Source organism: Pimephales promelas, chromosome 23 (assembly GCF_988280905.1).
Source record: "Pimephales promelas chromosome 23, fPimPro1.hap1.1, whole genome shotgun sequence".
NCBI lineage: Eukaryota > Metazoa > Chordata > Actinopteri > Cypriniformes > Leuciscidae > Pimephales > Pimephales promelas.
The window spans coordinates 24,812,968-24,830,764 of NC_142791.1; the positions used below are offsets into that span (position 1 = coordinate 24,812,968).

Below are 17,797 nucleotides of genomic sequence, written 5' to 3' on the forward strand. Positions count from 1 at the left end.
GATCGCAATTCTCGCGCATGCGTCGTGGAAATCTAAGAAAGTCTGGTTTCTGGCCAACAAGGAAGAAAAGAAATAGTCGAATAAACTCGTTATTTTTGTTTGTTTTTTCGCACAAAAAGTATTCTCGTCGCTTGATAAACATATAGTTGAGCCACGGTAGTCACTTGGGATATTTAAACATTTTCTTCATTGACTTTCTGGGCCGTCAAGAGGCAGTCCTTTAGGAGCCGATGTGGTAGTTATACAGCTCTCAAATTTAATCAAAAATATCTTCATTTGTGTTCCGAAGACGAACGAAGGTCTTACGGGGTTGGTACAGCATGGGGGTGAGTAATTAATGACTTAATTTTCATTTTTGGGTGAACTAACCCTTTAAACGTCGGTAGATGGTGATCCCGGGCCGTCATACAACTGACGCTTTACCTTTAACGTCAGTTAGGTGACGGGTTAGGTTTAGGGTTAGGTTTAGGTATGGGGTAGAGTTAGGATCCCATAACCTCATCTACCGACATTTAAGGGGGCCCTAAAAAGGCGAATATTGACGGTTGGTCAAAAGACGTCCCAAAACGTCAGTTATATGACGTCTTGGGATGAGACCGGGTTGGTTCCATATAGTATGAGTGTGTGTAGTATGAACGTAATCTGAACTACATTGGCCATGTTGTCATTACCATGGGACATACCAGTATCAGTTACGTCGCCTCTTTGCCATTCATAAATCCTCTCCCGTGGACTCATGGGATAGTAAAGTGTCCATCGGCGCACTTCAGAATCTCACCAGAAGTAGTAGGTCATCCGGGTACTTTTGGCCTACTCTTTTATGAGTACTGTGAAGTCGGATATAGGCCTACTACTTTTGTCACATGCTCTTTTTCACCTACTAGATAGCAGGGAAGAATGCGATTTAGGATGCAGCCATAAATGCAAAGCATACAGCAGAATTTAAGCGCTGCGAGAATTACCTCGTGTCTCAAAGCACACAAGATTACAATAATAATGAATGTAAACAACTTACAGAGCCCTTGTACCACCTGACTGCTGCAGATTTATTTCGGCATTGATAGTGCTGACATAGAAATGAGGACGTGAACCGCTCCGGATAGAACGTCACAGGTTGCCATCTTGTAATTACTGTTACGATGTGGCGTGAATGCAGCATAAGCTTGTTGTTTTGGTTCAGGAGGAATTGTAAAATGCGGCTGTTGTTTGTCTATAACTCTGGATAGCCTTACAGAACGCACGTATGATGGGTGATGTCTGCGCGAGCAGGTGCGCGGAGGTAAGGAAATACATGTTGACAGGCAGGCAGGACAGCGTATCATTGCATTCGGACCGAATGTGATGATTGGACGAATATTTTTTTGGTCCTGTGACTTCCACTGAAGATATACACTCACCTAAATGATTATTAGGAACACCATACTAATACTGTGTTTGACCCCCTTTCGCCTTCAGAACTGCCTTAATTCTACGTGTCATTGGTTCAACAAGGTGCTGAAAGCATTCTTTAGAAATGTTGGCCCATATTGATAGGATAGCATCTTGCAGTTGATGGAGATTTGTGGGATGCACATCCAGGGCACGAAGCTCCCGTTCCACCACATCCCAAAGATGCTCTATTGAGATCTGGTGATAAAGGCCATAAAGGGATTGACATGGTCAGAAACAATGCTCAGGTAGGCCGTGGCATTTAAACGATGCCCAATTGGCACTAAGGGACCTAAAGTGTGCCAAGAAAACATCCCCCACACCATGACACCACCACCAGCAGCCTGCACAGTGGGAACAAGGCATGATGATCCATGTTCTCATTCTGTTTACACCAAATTCTGACTCTACCATCTGAATGTCCCAAACAGAAATCGAGACTCATCAGACCAGGCAACATTTTTCCAGTCTTCAACTCTCCAATTTTGGTGAGCTCTTGCCTCTTTTTCCTATTTGTAGTGGAGATGAGTGGTACCCGGTGGGGTCTTCTGCTGTTGTAGCCCATCCGCTCAAGGTTGTGCTTGTTGTGGCTTCACAAATGCTTTGCTGCATACCTCGGTTGGTTATTTCAGTCAAAGTTGCTCTTCTATCAGCTTGAATCGGTCGGCCCATTCTCCTCTGATCTCTCGCATCAACAAGGCATTTTCTCCCACAGGACTGCCGCATACTGGATGTTTTTCCCTTTTCACACCATTCTTTGTAAACCCTAGAAATGGTTGTGTGAAAATCCCAGTAACTGAGCAGATTGTGAAATACTCAGACACCAACAACCATGCCACGCTCAAAACTGCTTAAATTACCTTTCTTTCCCATTCTGACATTCAGTTTGGAGTTGACCAGGACCACACCCCTAAATGCATTGAAGCAACTGCCATGTGATTGGTTGATTAGATTTGCATTAATGAGAAATTGAACAGGTGTTTCTAATAATCCTTTAGGTGAGTGTATGTACATGTTTTAATATTTAGACGACTTCTGTGATCGTTTGCCATCAGGATTTGAAGAGAGTTTCAACCAGAAAGTGTTTATAAAACAAATTGCCTAATGTCTTAATGGAGTGTGACAAGCATTACAGGCAGCTGGACACTTTCATCTACTTTTATCTCAGACTCTGTTCCTGTGGTTTGTAATGACCATGACCTACATGCCTGGCAATGTACAACAAACTAATAAAACCTCTGATAAAAGCATGCTGACCCCTTCCCACGGTCATTTTTACCTCCTCTCTGTAGATATCAGCAAAAAGCTACAAAAATGCGTTGTGCAGATGATGTTCAAACTCCAAATACTGCTCATTTTTCCTCACGTATACTGTCCATTAAAGACGTGTTAAAGATCCTCCTGCTCTGCTGTCCATTAACAATTTAGAGCAAACGGCAATATGATATCACTCAGTTCAGTTGTTCAGTTACACGCTGCATGTGAACGTATACAAACTCAACCCATTTGTCCTGAATTAACTAACACACTGGTTGAAATATGTCAGATAAAAATGAGACCAACTTATCAAACTGACTGCACAACAGAACCAAATGTCTACCATTATGCATTGCCAGGCAAATACAGTAAAATCTATAAATGTCTAAGAGACATTATTCAGGATAAGTCAAAGAGCTGAAACAGGGATTAGTGCATGAATCAGAAGAACTGTGTTATATAAATACTGTACTAAATACTATATATATATATATATATATATATATATCACTGACAACATTCTCATTGCCATTCTCATTGTTTAACCAGATCATCTGGTTACTGTAATCTGGTTAACGGTGTGCTGAGCTCATTTGTTCTGGGTGTGGACCACACCAGTAGCCTATTACACATGGAAACAGAAACTGTTCAAAATAATTTAATTGTATCATATGTTGCTTTGGAACTACTACTATTATTTAACTAAGATATGTGATCATTATACTTTATAATATAATATCCATTATATGACTGTACAGCAAATATACATCACTCTTAAAGTTCTTTTAGTTTCCAAAACTCTTCCCACTCTTAAGTTTCCAATTTTTCATTTTTGATTCCACAAGAACAGTTCTTAAAATAGAACCTTTCGTGGAACGTAAAGTTCTTCATGGAATCATCAATTTCAATAAAGAACCTTTATATTTAAGAGTGTGGTTATATTATGTTTGTATGAGAATAAAGGAACACAGAGTGTATTGGCTCTCTGGATCATAGTTCATCTTTTGGGCACATGAATAAGTCCTTATGAAAGCATCTCCTACCTTTATTCCCTGCTGTTGAGTGGTTAAAATCAGCTTGGACTCATCCAGCAAGAGAACCTCACAGTAAAACTCCTCTTGGACTGAACAGAAACAACTCATCTTGAACTAGATCCCAGCCGAACAGCCTACAGAAAGCTCTCTTCTGTCGGAATGTTACAATCCATCAGGAGATGTCAGCTCGTGTCCTCCTTTGTTACATCTTATCCTCTTCGTTCTTCATGTGTGCACCCTCCAAATGTCCCATCTGAACTCATACGATGAATAAACTGTGATGTGGAAAGACTCGTCGCGGTCTTGAAAGTGAGTCCCGAAGCTTTCGGCAGGTCCCGGGTGTGTAGGTGACTCTATCTGGAGCTGTCGGGCTGGATCGATCAAAGTGTCCCATCAAAATCTCCTGATTCACCGAACGTGTTTCACTGGGATTCATGCTGTGTGTTGCCAAGCAGCCCGAGCGGCTGTTCATGTGTGTGACTCCTCCCACACACACACACACACACACACACACACACACACACACACACACACACACACACACACACACACACACACACACACACACACACACACACACACACACACACACACACACACACACACACACACACACGCACTGTGTGAGCAAGACTGTCCTGCCACCTGTTGGAAACTCAGCGCATACATCCTATCATATTGTTGTCCTGTCAGTGACTTTCTTTCTTTCTTTCTTTCTTTCTTTCTTTCTTTCTTTCTTTCTTTCTTTCTTTCTTTCTTTCTTTCTTTCTTTCTTTCTTTCTTTCTTTCTTTCTTTCTTTCTTTCTTTCTTTCTTTCTTTCTTTCTTTCTTTCTTTTTTTCTTTTATTTAAATATATTTACGTTATTACTTGATACATAACATGCATAGGCCTATGTAAAATATTATTGTTGTAAATAATAATTATTAAATTATAATCAAATACTTTAATGATTAAAGTATGTTGCATATTGAGTAATGCAAAAATGCTTTATATCATATTTAAAATATATGCAATGATATTGTTTGATTGTACAACTTTTTACAGTAAATATAGGCTAATATAAAACACTTTACATTATTTACAGTAATAAGTAACATTATTTAATTTACATTTCCTCAAAAATGTTGTATTTACTGTAATAAATAAAATGTAAATGAAATATTGTCTATTATAATTCATAATTAAATTATAAGGAGTAATAATATCATAATGAAATAGATCTAAACTTTAGATTTATTAATTAGTACGAAAATAAAATAAAATAAAAATGATTTATATCATATTTAAAATATATGTAATCACATTGTTTGATTTAAAACTTTTTAAACATAGGCTAATATAAAACACCTTTACATTATTTAATAAGTAACATTTTAATATTATTAAAATATTTAATTGACATTTTCTCAAATATTGTTGTATTTAACAAATACAATGTAACTGAAATATTGTTTATTATAATTCATAATTCAATTATAATGAGTAATAATAGAATAAAGAAATAGATCTAAGTTTTAGATGTATTAATTTGTACGAAAATTAAATAAAATAAAAATATTCCATTGCATTTCCAGGAAAATATCAAAGTAACTGCAATTATTTCGACTGTTGTATATCAGGCTCTTTCAAGCAGTGCAAGATTTCAAAAATGTGTCTGTATTTTTGTAAAATGTATTTTGCTGCGGACAGTAATACAATTATTTAATTATTATTAATGATACAATATTATTACATCATGATATAAAACAATATTATTGTTATCACCGTACACATCTACAAATTATTGAAGAGACTAAAGCAATTCTTTAAACTGCCGCATGGTGTCGTTTTGAGCACACAGCTCACTGCGCATGCGCAAAGTCTGACTCCACAACAATATGGCGAAGCATCGCGGCGACTGGAGCGGCTGAGCAGAAAATCACTCACACAAAAGAAGAAAAAGTTTCAAACAAACAAATGATATAATCAGCGAACAGAGAAATATCCGTGTATAGGCCTCTAACAATATGAATTCGCGGGATCTATTCCGACCCCGGCGATAAACTCGAGTTATCTACTGGAAGAGGCGAATGTTTGTGCAGGTAAGACTTTAACGTTAACTAGCTTCAGTAATACTATTTATATAAACACAATAAGCTCTGATACACAATCATGTACAGAAATATATGTTAACAAGGCGTTGGTTAAGTTTATAAAATCATATAACTGTGCTGTTAAAACAAGTAACGTTAGTGCTTTATAAAACTGAGCCTGAAGAAGTGTGTATTGATAAGTAATTATTTGTGTGAAGAGTGTATAGACCAGCAGCGATGTGAAAACTCATCCATCAGTATTGACGTTTACATTGATTGTTTTTATTCATAACTTTATATTGTGTATTTTACTGTTCTACAATGTTTAACAACTTGAAAGTTTACTCTACAACGTTACTTTACTAATGTTATTTCTTGTACTTCTTCTAATTAACACTACAATGGTATTGTACTCTAATATTATGCTACATACTTCATATAATTTTTATAATGTGTATTTTTTTCTCTCAACATAAATGTATGTACCATTCTCTACAAAAACTTTTTCTATATTCTTCATTTAATTTCCCTACACATTTTTGTTCCATTTCATTACCAGGAAGATACCACATTTCTCTACTAAACTCTAGTACCGTAATGAACTCTACACTGGTATTACTAATAATCTCCACTACAATACTCCTCCACTTCACAGACTTTTATTTTTCTCTATAAATTCTGCTCTAATAATCTATTGTTCCTCTAATTCTACTCTTTTAATCCAAATTGCACTATAATAAACTTCTCAAACTTTAATAAACTTCCATGAACTCTCTGATAAACTCTATTCTTCTTTGCAGGAGTCCAGTAGTGGATCTGTGCTGCAACCCTTGGCAGACGGTGAGGAAAACATTTTTTTTTTAAATCACTGTGCTATGATGGTCTTTGAGTGACACAGAGAGATGAGATGAAGAAAAGTGGTTATTTTTACCACTCCGCTGCTGAAGTGTAATCGTGTTGTTTTGCTTTGACGGAGCCTTTGAATGTGGTCTGACATTGTTTCAGCTGTTGTTGTCATATCTCAGCGGTTAAGATCTTTCATGGGAAATCTAGCGATGACATTGTGCCTAATCACAAGCTATCCAGGCAGTTTTAATATTTCTATTTTATGTTGGTGTGTTGTTTAGTAATTGTATTGGATGCTTTGGGGTTTATAATGGCCATGTCTGTTTGTTGTGGCTGCAGTAAATGACTTCACTGTGAAGAGTATTGTACCGTGTTGGATTCTGTTGCTTGTTTTTTTTTTTCTTGAAAGCTTAAATCCTCATTTATTGTATTTTACATAGAAAGAAGTAAAATACAGAAAGTACTAATACTTGTATAATTATACTTAAATTACATGGATTTTTTTTAAATATGATTACATTAATTTTATAGGGGTGTAACAATACCCTCATGTCCCGATTCGATACCACAGTTTCGTACCCTCAATACGATATTATTGCGATACTCTGGACCAAGTTGTGATAAAATTTTAACACACAAACATTTTTACTGTAGATTAAAATGGTAAATTTGGTATTACATTGTGTGTGTAAATGAAAAGGCTTGGACTTGTGCTGATAACCCAATGCACAGGACACCAGAATAAAAATATTCATGATTTTGAATTATGAATATTGCAGAATTATTTTAGACTAAAATGCTGCACTTTGTCACTGACTAGATATTTAAAATAATTAGGGGTGTAACGATACCCTCATGTCACGATTCGATACATATAACAAGACTGAACTCATGATAAAATATTTTTGCGATACTCCAAGACATATGGGAAAAGGTTAGCAAGAAATGTACTGTTGATTAAAATGCTTGTAGGTTTAAATGGTTTGGACTTGGTGCTTGTAAGCCAATGACAATGGTGACACCAGAATAACAATATTCATGATTCTGAAGCTGAAAATACAGAATTAATTTAGATGAATGTGCTTGCACTCTTTCACTGACTAGATATATTTAAAAATAATGTTGGCCACATTTTTTTCTACTGGTAACATCAGACATTGGGCATTGGGCTTTATAAGGAGCCACAAACATTCCCACATTTCATTATTATACATTATATTCAACATTATATATAGTAGTTTAATGTAGTACTGACACTAAAACTCTTTTCTCACACAGTAATTTTTATTTTGGGGGGACCATCCACGATACATATTGTTGCATTTTTGTATTGCGATATATTGTGGCACGATATGTTGTTACACCCCTAAAAATAATGTAGGACACTTTTTACTGGTAACATCAGACATTTGGCATTATCAGGAGCCACAAATATTCCCACATTGCATTGTTATACATTATATTCAACATTATATAGTACTGACACTAAAAAAACTCTGTAAATTTTTTCACGCAGTAATTTTCATTTTGGGTAAAATACACAATATATTGTCACTATCCACGATACATATTGTTGCAGTTTTGTATTGCGATATATTGTGACATGCGATAGTTACACCCCTAGAATTTTAGCTAATAATTATAGCCAACATTACAGAATAATTGAAAGCTATCATTTTTAATTTATTTGATCTTTACATAAACCCATTGTAACACTTCTGATTTTGACCTGCCCTGATAAATTGAATTAGTAAATATTTGTACAGTATAATGCATTTTGGGGACTAAAACTGAACTGGAGCCGTAAAAAAAGTCTTGTGAGGCTTAAATGGACAAAGTTAGCGGAATTTTTTTCTTTCATGTGCACAAGTTGTTTTGAAGACCTTATATGATCTACACTGTAAAAAAATATTGTTGGTTTAACTTAAAAATTTAAGTAAAAGTGCCTTATAATTTTAAGTTCATTGAAATGGAAAATTTGAGTTAATACAATGAAGGAGACTGATTTAATCACTAGGGCTGGGTAATAAATATCGATTTCTCGATATTAATCGATTCTCATTTTTACGAACCGATATCGATTCTTAAATCTCAAGAATCGATTAGTCATCCTGTTTCATTTGAATGAAAAATCGCAATAATCTTTGTCCTTTGTTACTATTGATATGAAACAAAGTCTCAATTACGTCCATTTTCTTTAGAAATTCAAAAACATAAATAGCGTTTTGGCACTGTGGCGTGAGATCGCTCTGGAGCATTGACATATACACTAGACCTCACCTGGGGGTTCTAAGCATGCGTCAAAACCGCCGCCATCTTGGAACAGGGGTCTTGTCATAGGAAGTAGCTAGGTAATGTTGCTATCTCTGCCTTTACTTCGAATTCATTGATGGTGGCGGACTTTTGTGCAGCGTATGAAGTTCACGGATGAAATCTGAACTAGGAAGAATGTTTTAAAAAAAAAAAAAATTAAATTTTTTTTTTTCTTTCTGGAATCAATGATAAATACATGTCTGACTGTTGGAACAAACAAAAAAAAAAACAAGAAAAATCGCATTCATGATGATTTATGGTGATTTTATTTGCGTTAGACCTGTGTCTACTACATTGACGCTGATGCATTAAAGTGGAGGGGCTCCCCTGTTTCAAGATGGCGGCTCTATTGACGCATTCGTTCTAATGAACTGCCGTATCCAAGGTGAGGTCTAGTGTATATGTCTATGGCTCTGGAGAAGCAGCAGCGCTGATCTATCTTCCGGCTTAATAATACCAGTCACACCGCGAAATAAACATGAATGAGCATCTGAAAGTGTGTTAAAGATTGAGTACAACTTATCGAAATCCGTATCATGTCACATTGATTCGCTCAATCAGCGTTTCAACCGAGGAAAGACGTCAGTTAAACAGCTTGTAATCAATGTCATCGTCATATTTACCTCAGAAAACCCACATAAACTCGTTAGTCAGCTAGAAAAATAACTCCAGAGAGGAGCATTTTGCTAAATATATACACCATATTACATTTGCATTATAATCTTAATGTTCTTCAATATTTAATGCATATTTGAATAAATCTGGTTTTTATGACAGCCACCATTTAAATGTTTATATTTCATATAATCTTCTTATTATAAATATAAATGAAAGTGTAATTTAAGTGTTTGTATAGCTACAAAACATTATTACCTTTATATTAGCCTAATGAAGTCTATAGGCTACAACTAGACTCCCATAGTTTACAGCATGATTCCCTTGAAAATTTGCCATTTATTGTAACTGATATTCAAAATAATCGATATTGAATCGAATCGTAATCGAAATCGAATCGAATTGCAAGCTTGTGAATCGAAATCGAATCGAATTGTGAAATTTGTCTCAATACCCAGCCCTATTAATCACCATAAACTCAAAATATTATGTTATCTGAACTATATAAATTATTTAAGTTGATTTGACAAAAGAAAAAAATGTGATTACAAATCATGAAAATATTTTTTACAGTGTTTTTTTACAGTTATAATTTATAATATTTAGTCTAGTTTCTAGTTAAGTGATTAACATGAAGTGAGTCACAGATTTGGCCTGTTTGGTGTGTTTTACAATATTTTGTTGCATTTAATGCACACTTACAATAAGTTGCATTCAAGTTACACTTAGTGAGTTTCTCTTTCAGCTTAAAATGTTATTTTTCTAGAAAAGTGATGGATTTTGGTTAAAGACCTATCAAATTGATAATAAAAAAAAAGAGTATGTAGTGAAATATTTGTGTAAATGCATTTATATATCCTACATAGTGACTTTGAGGCACTAAATGAACATACCCTAGATAAGGAAAGAAATCAGATTGAAGTTTTTGTTTTAAACGGCACAAAACATTAGCCTTTCCCCTTCTGTTTGAAATGTTTTCCCACACCAGGAAGAAAAAGTGTGGACAGTTTCCCATTAAATCGCACCACAAGAGAGGGCTGACCAACAAGAGTCTCTGCCAACGTCCATTTTTCAGCTCTCAAAGACCGAAAGCTCATTTACATGAAAAAAAGCCCACTTCCAGCGTGTATAAAGAAAGCCATGGAAGTGTCCGTGTTATCTGTTCACCGCCTCAGTTTGAGAAAGCAAATCACAGCCATTTATAGAGCATGATTTATTATTCACAAAGGCTTATTCAAAAACTCTTGAGATTGTAATTGCAATGATAAAGTTGTAAAGTTGCAGCAAACGCACAATGATGGACAATAACACCAGTGTAACGAAATGCTACAGATTATGAACCAAGGTAATGTGTTGTTTAAGACCGAGATTGATGCACTGAATTTGAATGATGTATGTGGCTAGTTTAGTTTGAAAACAGTTGGGTTTTTGTTTCACTTAATGTTCACGCGGCAGACCGTTTTCTGGCCATTAGCCATATACAAAACCTTTTATTCCCTTCACATTTTGGAGCAAATGTTATGTATACATTGTGTTTTGGCTTCAAAATATCTGTGGAAGGAAAAATAGTGTCTATCGCCCTTTTTTCATGAAACATGAGCAGAACGAATTACTGTATAAATCATACGTAAAACCATTTGTACGCCATTTGTGCCAAATGGATTGATGAGCAGTTTACACAGATTCGTTCTGCTCGTGTTTCATGAATAAGGTCCATTATTGTGCGAGCAACTGGTCGTTGTGTATTTTGTGATGGAAATATATTACATACTTGTGCATGCTGCATAGAACATTTCGGAATTATTTGAGTCACTAGTTGGCTATTTGAGAGCTGGTTTGGATAAAAACATCTATTGTGAGTCAATGTATTGTCAGATAGAGTCTTACATTAGGCTTTTTTGTACATAAATTTAATTATATTTGTGGATATACTGTTTACTTCTGCATTTTGCTTGGAAAATGTAATTGGAAGAAGTGCTTGTATTGTGCAGTCGGTTTGGATAAAAGTAATGAATAAATGTTGATTACATATAATTCAAATATTAAATGTCATATTTATAAAACTGAATGTGTAACTAACTTGTCAAATTAATTTAATACAATTATAGAATTATTCATTTTAGTCCTGGGTGCCGCTGAATACTGGTTCATACCGAAAACCGCTGTATATTTTTGTTATGATATGAATTTTAAACAGGGAAGATGGATTTATTTTCCTGTTAAATGTCGAGAGCGCACTATTGTAGCGTGAAAGTACATTAATGTAATGCACGAGCGTGAATCTCTCGGAATATAATGTGCCGCGCGTGCTCTAGATACACGCTGCTCTTGTAAGAATAGGTCTATTTTCTCTGGGCTTGTTCAGAGAATCCTGCACATAAATCGTGTTCAATGCAATCGCAAATTTCTCCTCTTCCCCAGATAACAATATTAGGATATAATGTTTTCATAACGTTCCCATTAAGTTATGAAAACGTTATTTCTGAATGTTCTAGGAACATTCAAGACATCCAATTTCTAGACGTTTTATAACATAATTTCTTGGTTATAGGAACGTTATTCAAAACGTTATAAGAATGTTGAGTTCTCCCGTTATAAAAACGTTCTATTAAAGGGATAGTTCAGTTTGAAATTAATTTTTGGTATGTTTTAGCTTACCTCAAGGGCTTCCAAGATTTAGTGTGTCTTTGTTTTCGCAGTATTTTCGATTTTGATATTTTTAGGTCAAATCGTTCTTCTCTGTCAGTCATATAATGGAGGTCTATGGTCACCACCTCAAAGAGCATGCACAGAGAAGTCCAAATGATTTAATGACTCTTAAATGTAAGTACACATTGATGGCCTAAGACACGAAACAAGCAGTTTGTGTGAGAAAACGAACAGTATTTATATCGTTTTTACCGCATCACAGCCACGTCCGAGTACTCTGAGGGCAAGGGTGCTTCTATCTGCGCAAGCGCGCCGGCACAAGCCGGAAGGGATCTCTCGCGCGTGTACGTCACTCATTCTTTACACACAGATTTCAGAAGTGTTATCCTTCACCATGAAGATCTAAACATATTTACAGGAAATTGCAATGGAAGACGATTTCGATATATCAACAGACAATGTTGATTTTTTTTTCGTTATTGTGCCTTGAATATGCGATAGTTTGAAAACAAAACTAACTTTCACTTTTAAATTAGCGTCAATTCATCCTTCGCTTGGAGTTTGATTGACAGACATGTGATCTGACCAATCAAAATCCACCATTTTTGTCCAACAAAGCAGTCAGGAGAGTTAGTAGATTAACGTCGGTGGAACTTGGCTTTATCAGGCAATCTGTCACGACACATTAAAGAGCCACAAAACGGTCGGCCTATTTATTGTCTAATTTGTCGAATATTGTCGAATTTGAAAGTTGAGACTGTGTTTCATATTAAATATTACCTGCTCGGTCCTGTCTTTCAACGCGTTGTCAGTGTCCTCTATTTTTGCCGCGGTGGTCAAGTCATGAAACCGGTGTTGCGACTGAACACCGTGTAACAGACTACCGTAGCAAACCTAGTAAAAACGATATAAATACTGTTCGTTTTGTCACACAAACCGCTCGTTTCGTGTCATCAATGTTACATTTACGAGTCTTTAAATCATGTTTTATTTGGACTTCCTTGTGCATGCTCTTTGAGGTGGTGACCATAGACCTGCATTATATGACTGACAGACAAGAACGGTTTGACCTAAAAATATCAAAATTGAAAATACTGCAAAAACAAAGACATCTTGGATTCCCTTGAGGCAAGCTAAAACATACCAAAATGTAATTTCAAATCGCTTTTACATTCTTGCTTGGCTATAAGAACATCATTCAAACGTTCAATTCTCCCGATATATAAATGCTGTATTTTAACGTTATTTCCTTGTTATAAGAATGTTATTAGAATGTTAAGAAATAACAATTTTATTAAATGCTTGAACACCCGATTAGTGTTGTCAAAAAACTCGGTACTTCGGTACCAAGTCGGTACTAAAAAAAAAAAATGTTACGGTACCAGCTTTTCTAGGTACCGAGTACCAGGTTAATCCAGTTCTGTTCTAGACGCGATGTCTGAAACGTGCACAGTTGCGTCCTCTTTATAACGCTGATATGTCTCTCTCTCTCTCTGAATCCACTTGTTGAAACGAAAGGAGGAAAGAGCCACATATGGAAATATTTTGGATTAGGCTAATGTCACGTTGCCTGGGAGGCCGATTACATGCAAATTCGCAATTTCAAATATAGGCGCGATTCAAGCGCGCTCATAATAAAAACTCGTTGGCGTTGCATAGCAACGACAGACGCCGCGTGAGAGCAAGCGCTTTGGAAAGAATAAGCACGCGCAAAAATATAATTAAAAAACACGCGCGACATGTGAACGGCCTCTAAAATGCTTTCGGGGTAGTTTTACGAGTACATGAGCACAGTAGTATCCACCCGACACCAGAGTAGGCTACTGGTATTAGTATTGTCATTTAATGTCAGTGCCAGGCGTATTCTTGCCTTTAACTCAGCAGGTTTAAAAAGCCTTTTTAAAATTAAATATGAATGCAGTTTTAGATTAAATAAAAGGACAGTCAAGTCAAATAAAACATGTTTTATGGTAATGCTACAAAGATACCATTCATCAACATTACTTAGTTATCAACACATTGAGTGAACAATATATTTTTACAACATTAATTAATGTTTGAAAATGTTATTTATTACAAACACCTGATTGTTCATGTTTGTTCACTTAATTCATTGTGCATTAAATAAATAATGGATTAAAACTTTACAAACAACTTTAAAAATGTGTTAGTGTATACTATTGTTTATTTTAGGTCATTTTATCTAATCTTTTTCTAAAGTGTTTATAATACAAATGTACAGTTTCCATACTTGTAACCGTGATAAACACTTAAATATATGTAAATTTAAACTAAGCTTTGGTACCGAAATTGGTACCGAGAACCGTGAATTTTAACTGGTATTGGTACCGAATACTGAAATTTTGGTACCGTGACAACACTACACCCGATTATGCATGAAAAAAAGTCGTGATTCAAATTTTTGGTCAAACCGCCCAGCGCAAATTCATTGCATATATTATAAAATGCATAATTACATTTCAAGTTTTTTATCAGCCTGTATGCAGTATGCCAATTAAATCAGGCTTTTATTTGTACATAAAATTGTGCGCTTTTTCAGATGCAGTTAGAGTTTTTTTTGTCTTTAATGCATTGAACATGCATCTTCTACATGGTCCGGTCTAGGCTGCCATATTGATCCGTTAATTATAAACGAGGTCATGTGACCTTCAGACATTAGGACCCATCTCTGCATCTCCAGTTTGTATGCCTGGGGCTTCACCGCTTCCCCCCCACGAGAGCTTTTAAACCCAGTCAAGGGAAGCAGCTGTACAGTGGGGCAGAAATCTGGCCAGCCACCATCAGCCACTGCACCAACACCGGCCTGGGCTGGCCGGCTTCTGATTGGCCGAGCCTTCGCCCATGTGACAATGTGCTGGCTGGATGCTCTCCGGCAACTGACATAGTTGATGGGTTGCTGGGATGGAGGCTGTCACTGGTGCAGAATGGGGTAAGTCTCCGTTTAACGCCCTAATCTCTTGATGCAAGTTGCGCACAGATGTGTGGTCTTGTATTCCAGCGATTCAGTGTGGAGGAAATAATGGTGCGTTTGTGCGGTGTAGCAAGGCGGTGCCGATAAACCCTTTTGTCTTGATGGCTGGTTATTGAGAGGGTGTGGGGGGATGTGCAATGATTGGGATTCTGGCTTTATCATCGGGACGCTTTAAAAGCCTCTTTTGTGCTGTGCGGGGACAGATGTGCTATCCGGCTGATTATTTCTAGCGATCTCGGCTGTGGACACGGATTCCACAGTAAATGTAAGCGATAATTGCCCCTGTCAAGATGGAGGGCTGTTGCAAGAGAGGGCTTTTCTGATTCAGCTGGCGATGCCTGAACAAAGCAGACGTTTAATGGTGGATGTGTTGTCAGCTTTTCAGTATAAACACGGGTTGGTTCGGCAGGTTAGATGATGGTGCGTGTGAGATGATGGTCGCTGTGTCTTTGTGCGTGGAGGGAAGGGCATCTCTTGCAGTTGTCTGCAGGGAATTGTGGATCTTGCATTGCTGGTGAAGAGGTGACTGCTTAATGCATCATAAGCATTGCATGCACTGGTGAATAAATGCTGAAAAATGCACGGTTGCACTAGTGAAATTTATTTATGAAGGTGCAAACGAATTCAGATGCGTTGATACAGATTTGAGGAAAGTGCTGAAATATTAATGAGTCTTTCTTCTTTCCACTCCTCCCTGTTTCCTTTTGATTCCGTCTCGATACCTCAAGCCTTTTTGCTGAATAGATGTCGACCATTTTGCTGTGTCTACATGCCAAGAGAGCTTTGCTTCAGGTTTTGAAATAATTTTTTGAAATTGTCTTCTATAATAAGTACAAAATAGTAAAGCTTCACTTAGGATTGGTCAGCAAGAACAATTTATTACTGTATACTAGACATTTGTTTAGCTTGACTGGCCTTTTATTACCTTTAAAAGTGCAAGTGTTTATTTTTCACTAAATGTGTGTCATCAGATGTGTGTCAGCAGATTTCTGTGGCAATCGGACACATAACAGCTCAAAGCGTGTGTAACGTGCTGTTGGCATTAAGTCATACGCTGGTTTATTATTCATGTTGTTTTATAATAGCAAGATCTTGATGTAATTATTTCAATTATGCTGACCAAAGATGATATGCTTTAGAATGATTCACATATACAAATTCTGTATTTTAATGACCTTCACATCAGAAATCTGATTTGTAAGGAAACGCCAAATAGGGGTATCTTCGCTTTATTGATATCCTGCTTCATATTTGCCGTGGATGCCCTGGAAACAGTGGCTGAATCCGTAGCACAGTCACATTGATTGGACACAGCTGCAAATGATCCCTGACACATTGTCGGGCTGATTGTAATGTAGGCTGTTTGTGTTGGTTAATGTAAAACCAGGGCAAAGAAGCATAATATGGTGAAAGTGGAATGGAAGGAATTCAATTTATTGTGCATTGTGAAATCCGCTTTTGTTTTGTTTGACTTTTTTTTTTTTTTTGCTCTGGGAAATTTGGTATTTTGGCAGAAACTGTTTTTGAAGGCAAATGCACGTAGTTGCATGGCTTACAAGGCAGTGATTTGAAGTAGAGCCCGACTGATAAAGGATTTTGAAGGCCGATACCAATACAAATATTTATTGGTTTTAAAATCCGATATTCCGATATATCGGCCGATGTTTTTAAAAAAAAAAAATTATTTCTGAAACACGCAACAAAACATTAAAGGGTTAGTTCACCCATAAATGAAAATTAAGTCATTAATTACTCACCCCCATGCTGTACCAACCCCGTAAGACCTTCGTTCGTCTTCGGAACACAAATGAAGATATTTTTGATTAAATTTGAGAGCTGTATAACTACCACATTGGCTCCTAAGGGACTGCCTCTTGACGGCCCAGAAAGTCAATGAAGAAAATGTTTAAATATCCCAAGTGACTACCGTGGCTCAACTATATGTTTATCAAGCGACGCGAATACTTTTTGTGCGAAAAAACAAACAAAAATAACGAGTTTATTCGACTATTTCTTTTCTTCCTTGTAGGCCAGAAACGAGATTTCCTTAGATTTTCACGACGCATGCGTGAGAATTGCGATCTGCTTTACACTACTTCAGATCACAATTCTCGCGCATGCGTCGTGGAAATCTAAGGAAATCTCGTTTCTGGCCTACAAGGAAGAAAAGAAATAGTCGAATAAACTCGTTATTTTTGTTTGTTTTTTCGCACAAAAAGTATTCGCGTCGCTTGATAAACATATAGTTGAGCCACGGTAGTCACTTGGGATATTTAAACATTTTCTTCATTGACTTTCTGGGCCGTCAAGAGGCAGTCCCTTAGGCAGCCAATGTGGTAGTTATACAGCTCTCAAATTTAATCAAAAATATCTTCATTTGTGTTCCGAAGACGAACGAAGGTCTTACGGGGTTGGTACAGCATGGGGGTGAGTAATTAATGACTTAATTTTCATTTTTGGGTGAACTAACCCTTTAACAGATTTCCCTAACATTAGTTATTTGTAGTTATTTATGATTTTTAACTAAAATAATATGATAATGCATTGTAAAAAGAAACTTTTTTTCTTTTATTCTCACAACAGAACAGA

General features: G+C 36.4%; 2 protein-coding genes across 6 annotated transcripts in view; one reads left to right on the top strand and one right to left on the bottom strand.

The window, feature by feature from the left end:
• Positions 1 to 4,185, bottom strand: part of epb41l4a (erythrocyte membrane protein band 4.1 like 4A) — a 68,067-nt gene extending 63,882 nt beyond the window's left edge. Inside the window, exon 1 of one of the 2 annotated variants that reach the window (XM_089126142.1) lies at positions 3,729 to 4,185. In XM_089126142.1, the coding sequence (XP_088982268.1) occupies positions 3,729 to 3,827 (99 nt within the window). In that variant the 5' untranslated portion in view covers positions 3,828 to 4,185. The remainder of the gene's footprint in view (positions 1 to 3,728) is intronic. The other variant, XM_089126141.1, reaches the window with a different exon arrangement.
• A 1,406-nt stretch (positions 4,186 to 5,591) lies between these two features.
• Positions 5,592 to 17,797, top strand: part of apc (APC regulator of WNT signaling pathway) — a 48,226-nt gene continuing 36,020 nt past the window's right edge. For 2 of the 4 annotated variants that reach the window (XM_039671389.2, XM_039671388.2), the window contains exons 1-2: positions 5,592 to 5,802; positions 6,594 to 6,633. The gene's annotated coding sequence lies outside the window, so the exon portion shown is untranslated. Of the gene's footprint in view, positions 5,803 to 6,593; positions 6,634 to 15,062; positions 15,167 to 15,457; positions 15,474 to 17,797 lie in introns of those variants that run through there. The other 2 variants (XM_039671390.2, XM_089126506.1) reach the window with 2 other exon arrangements.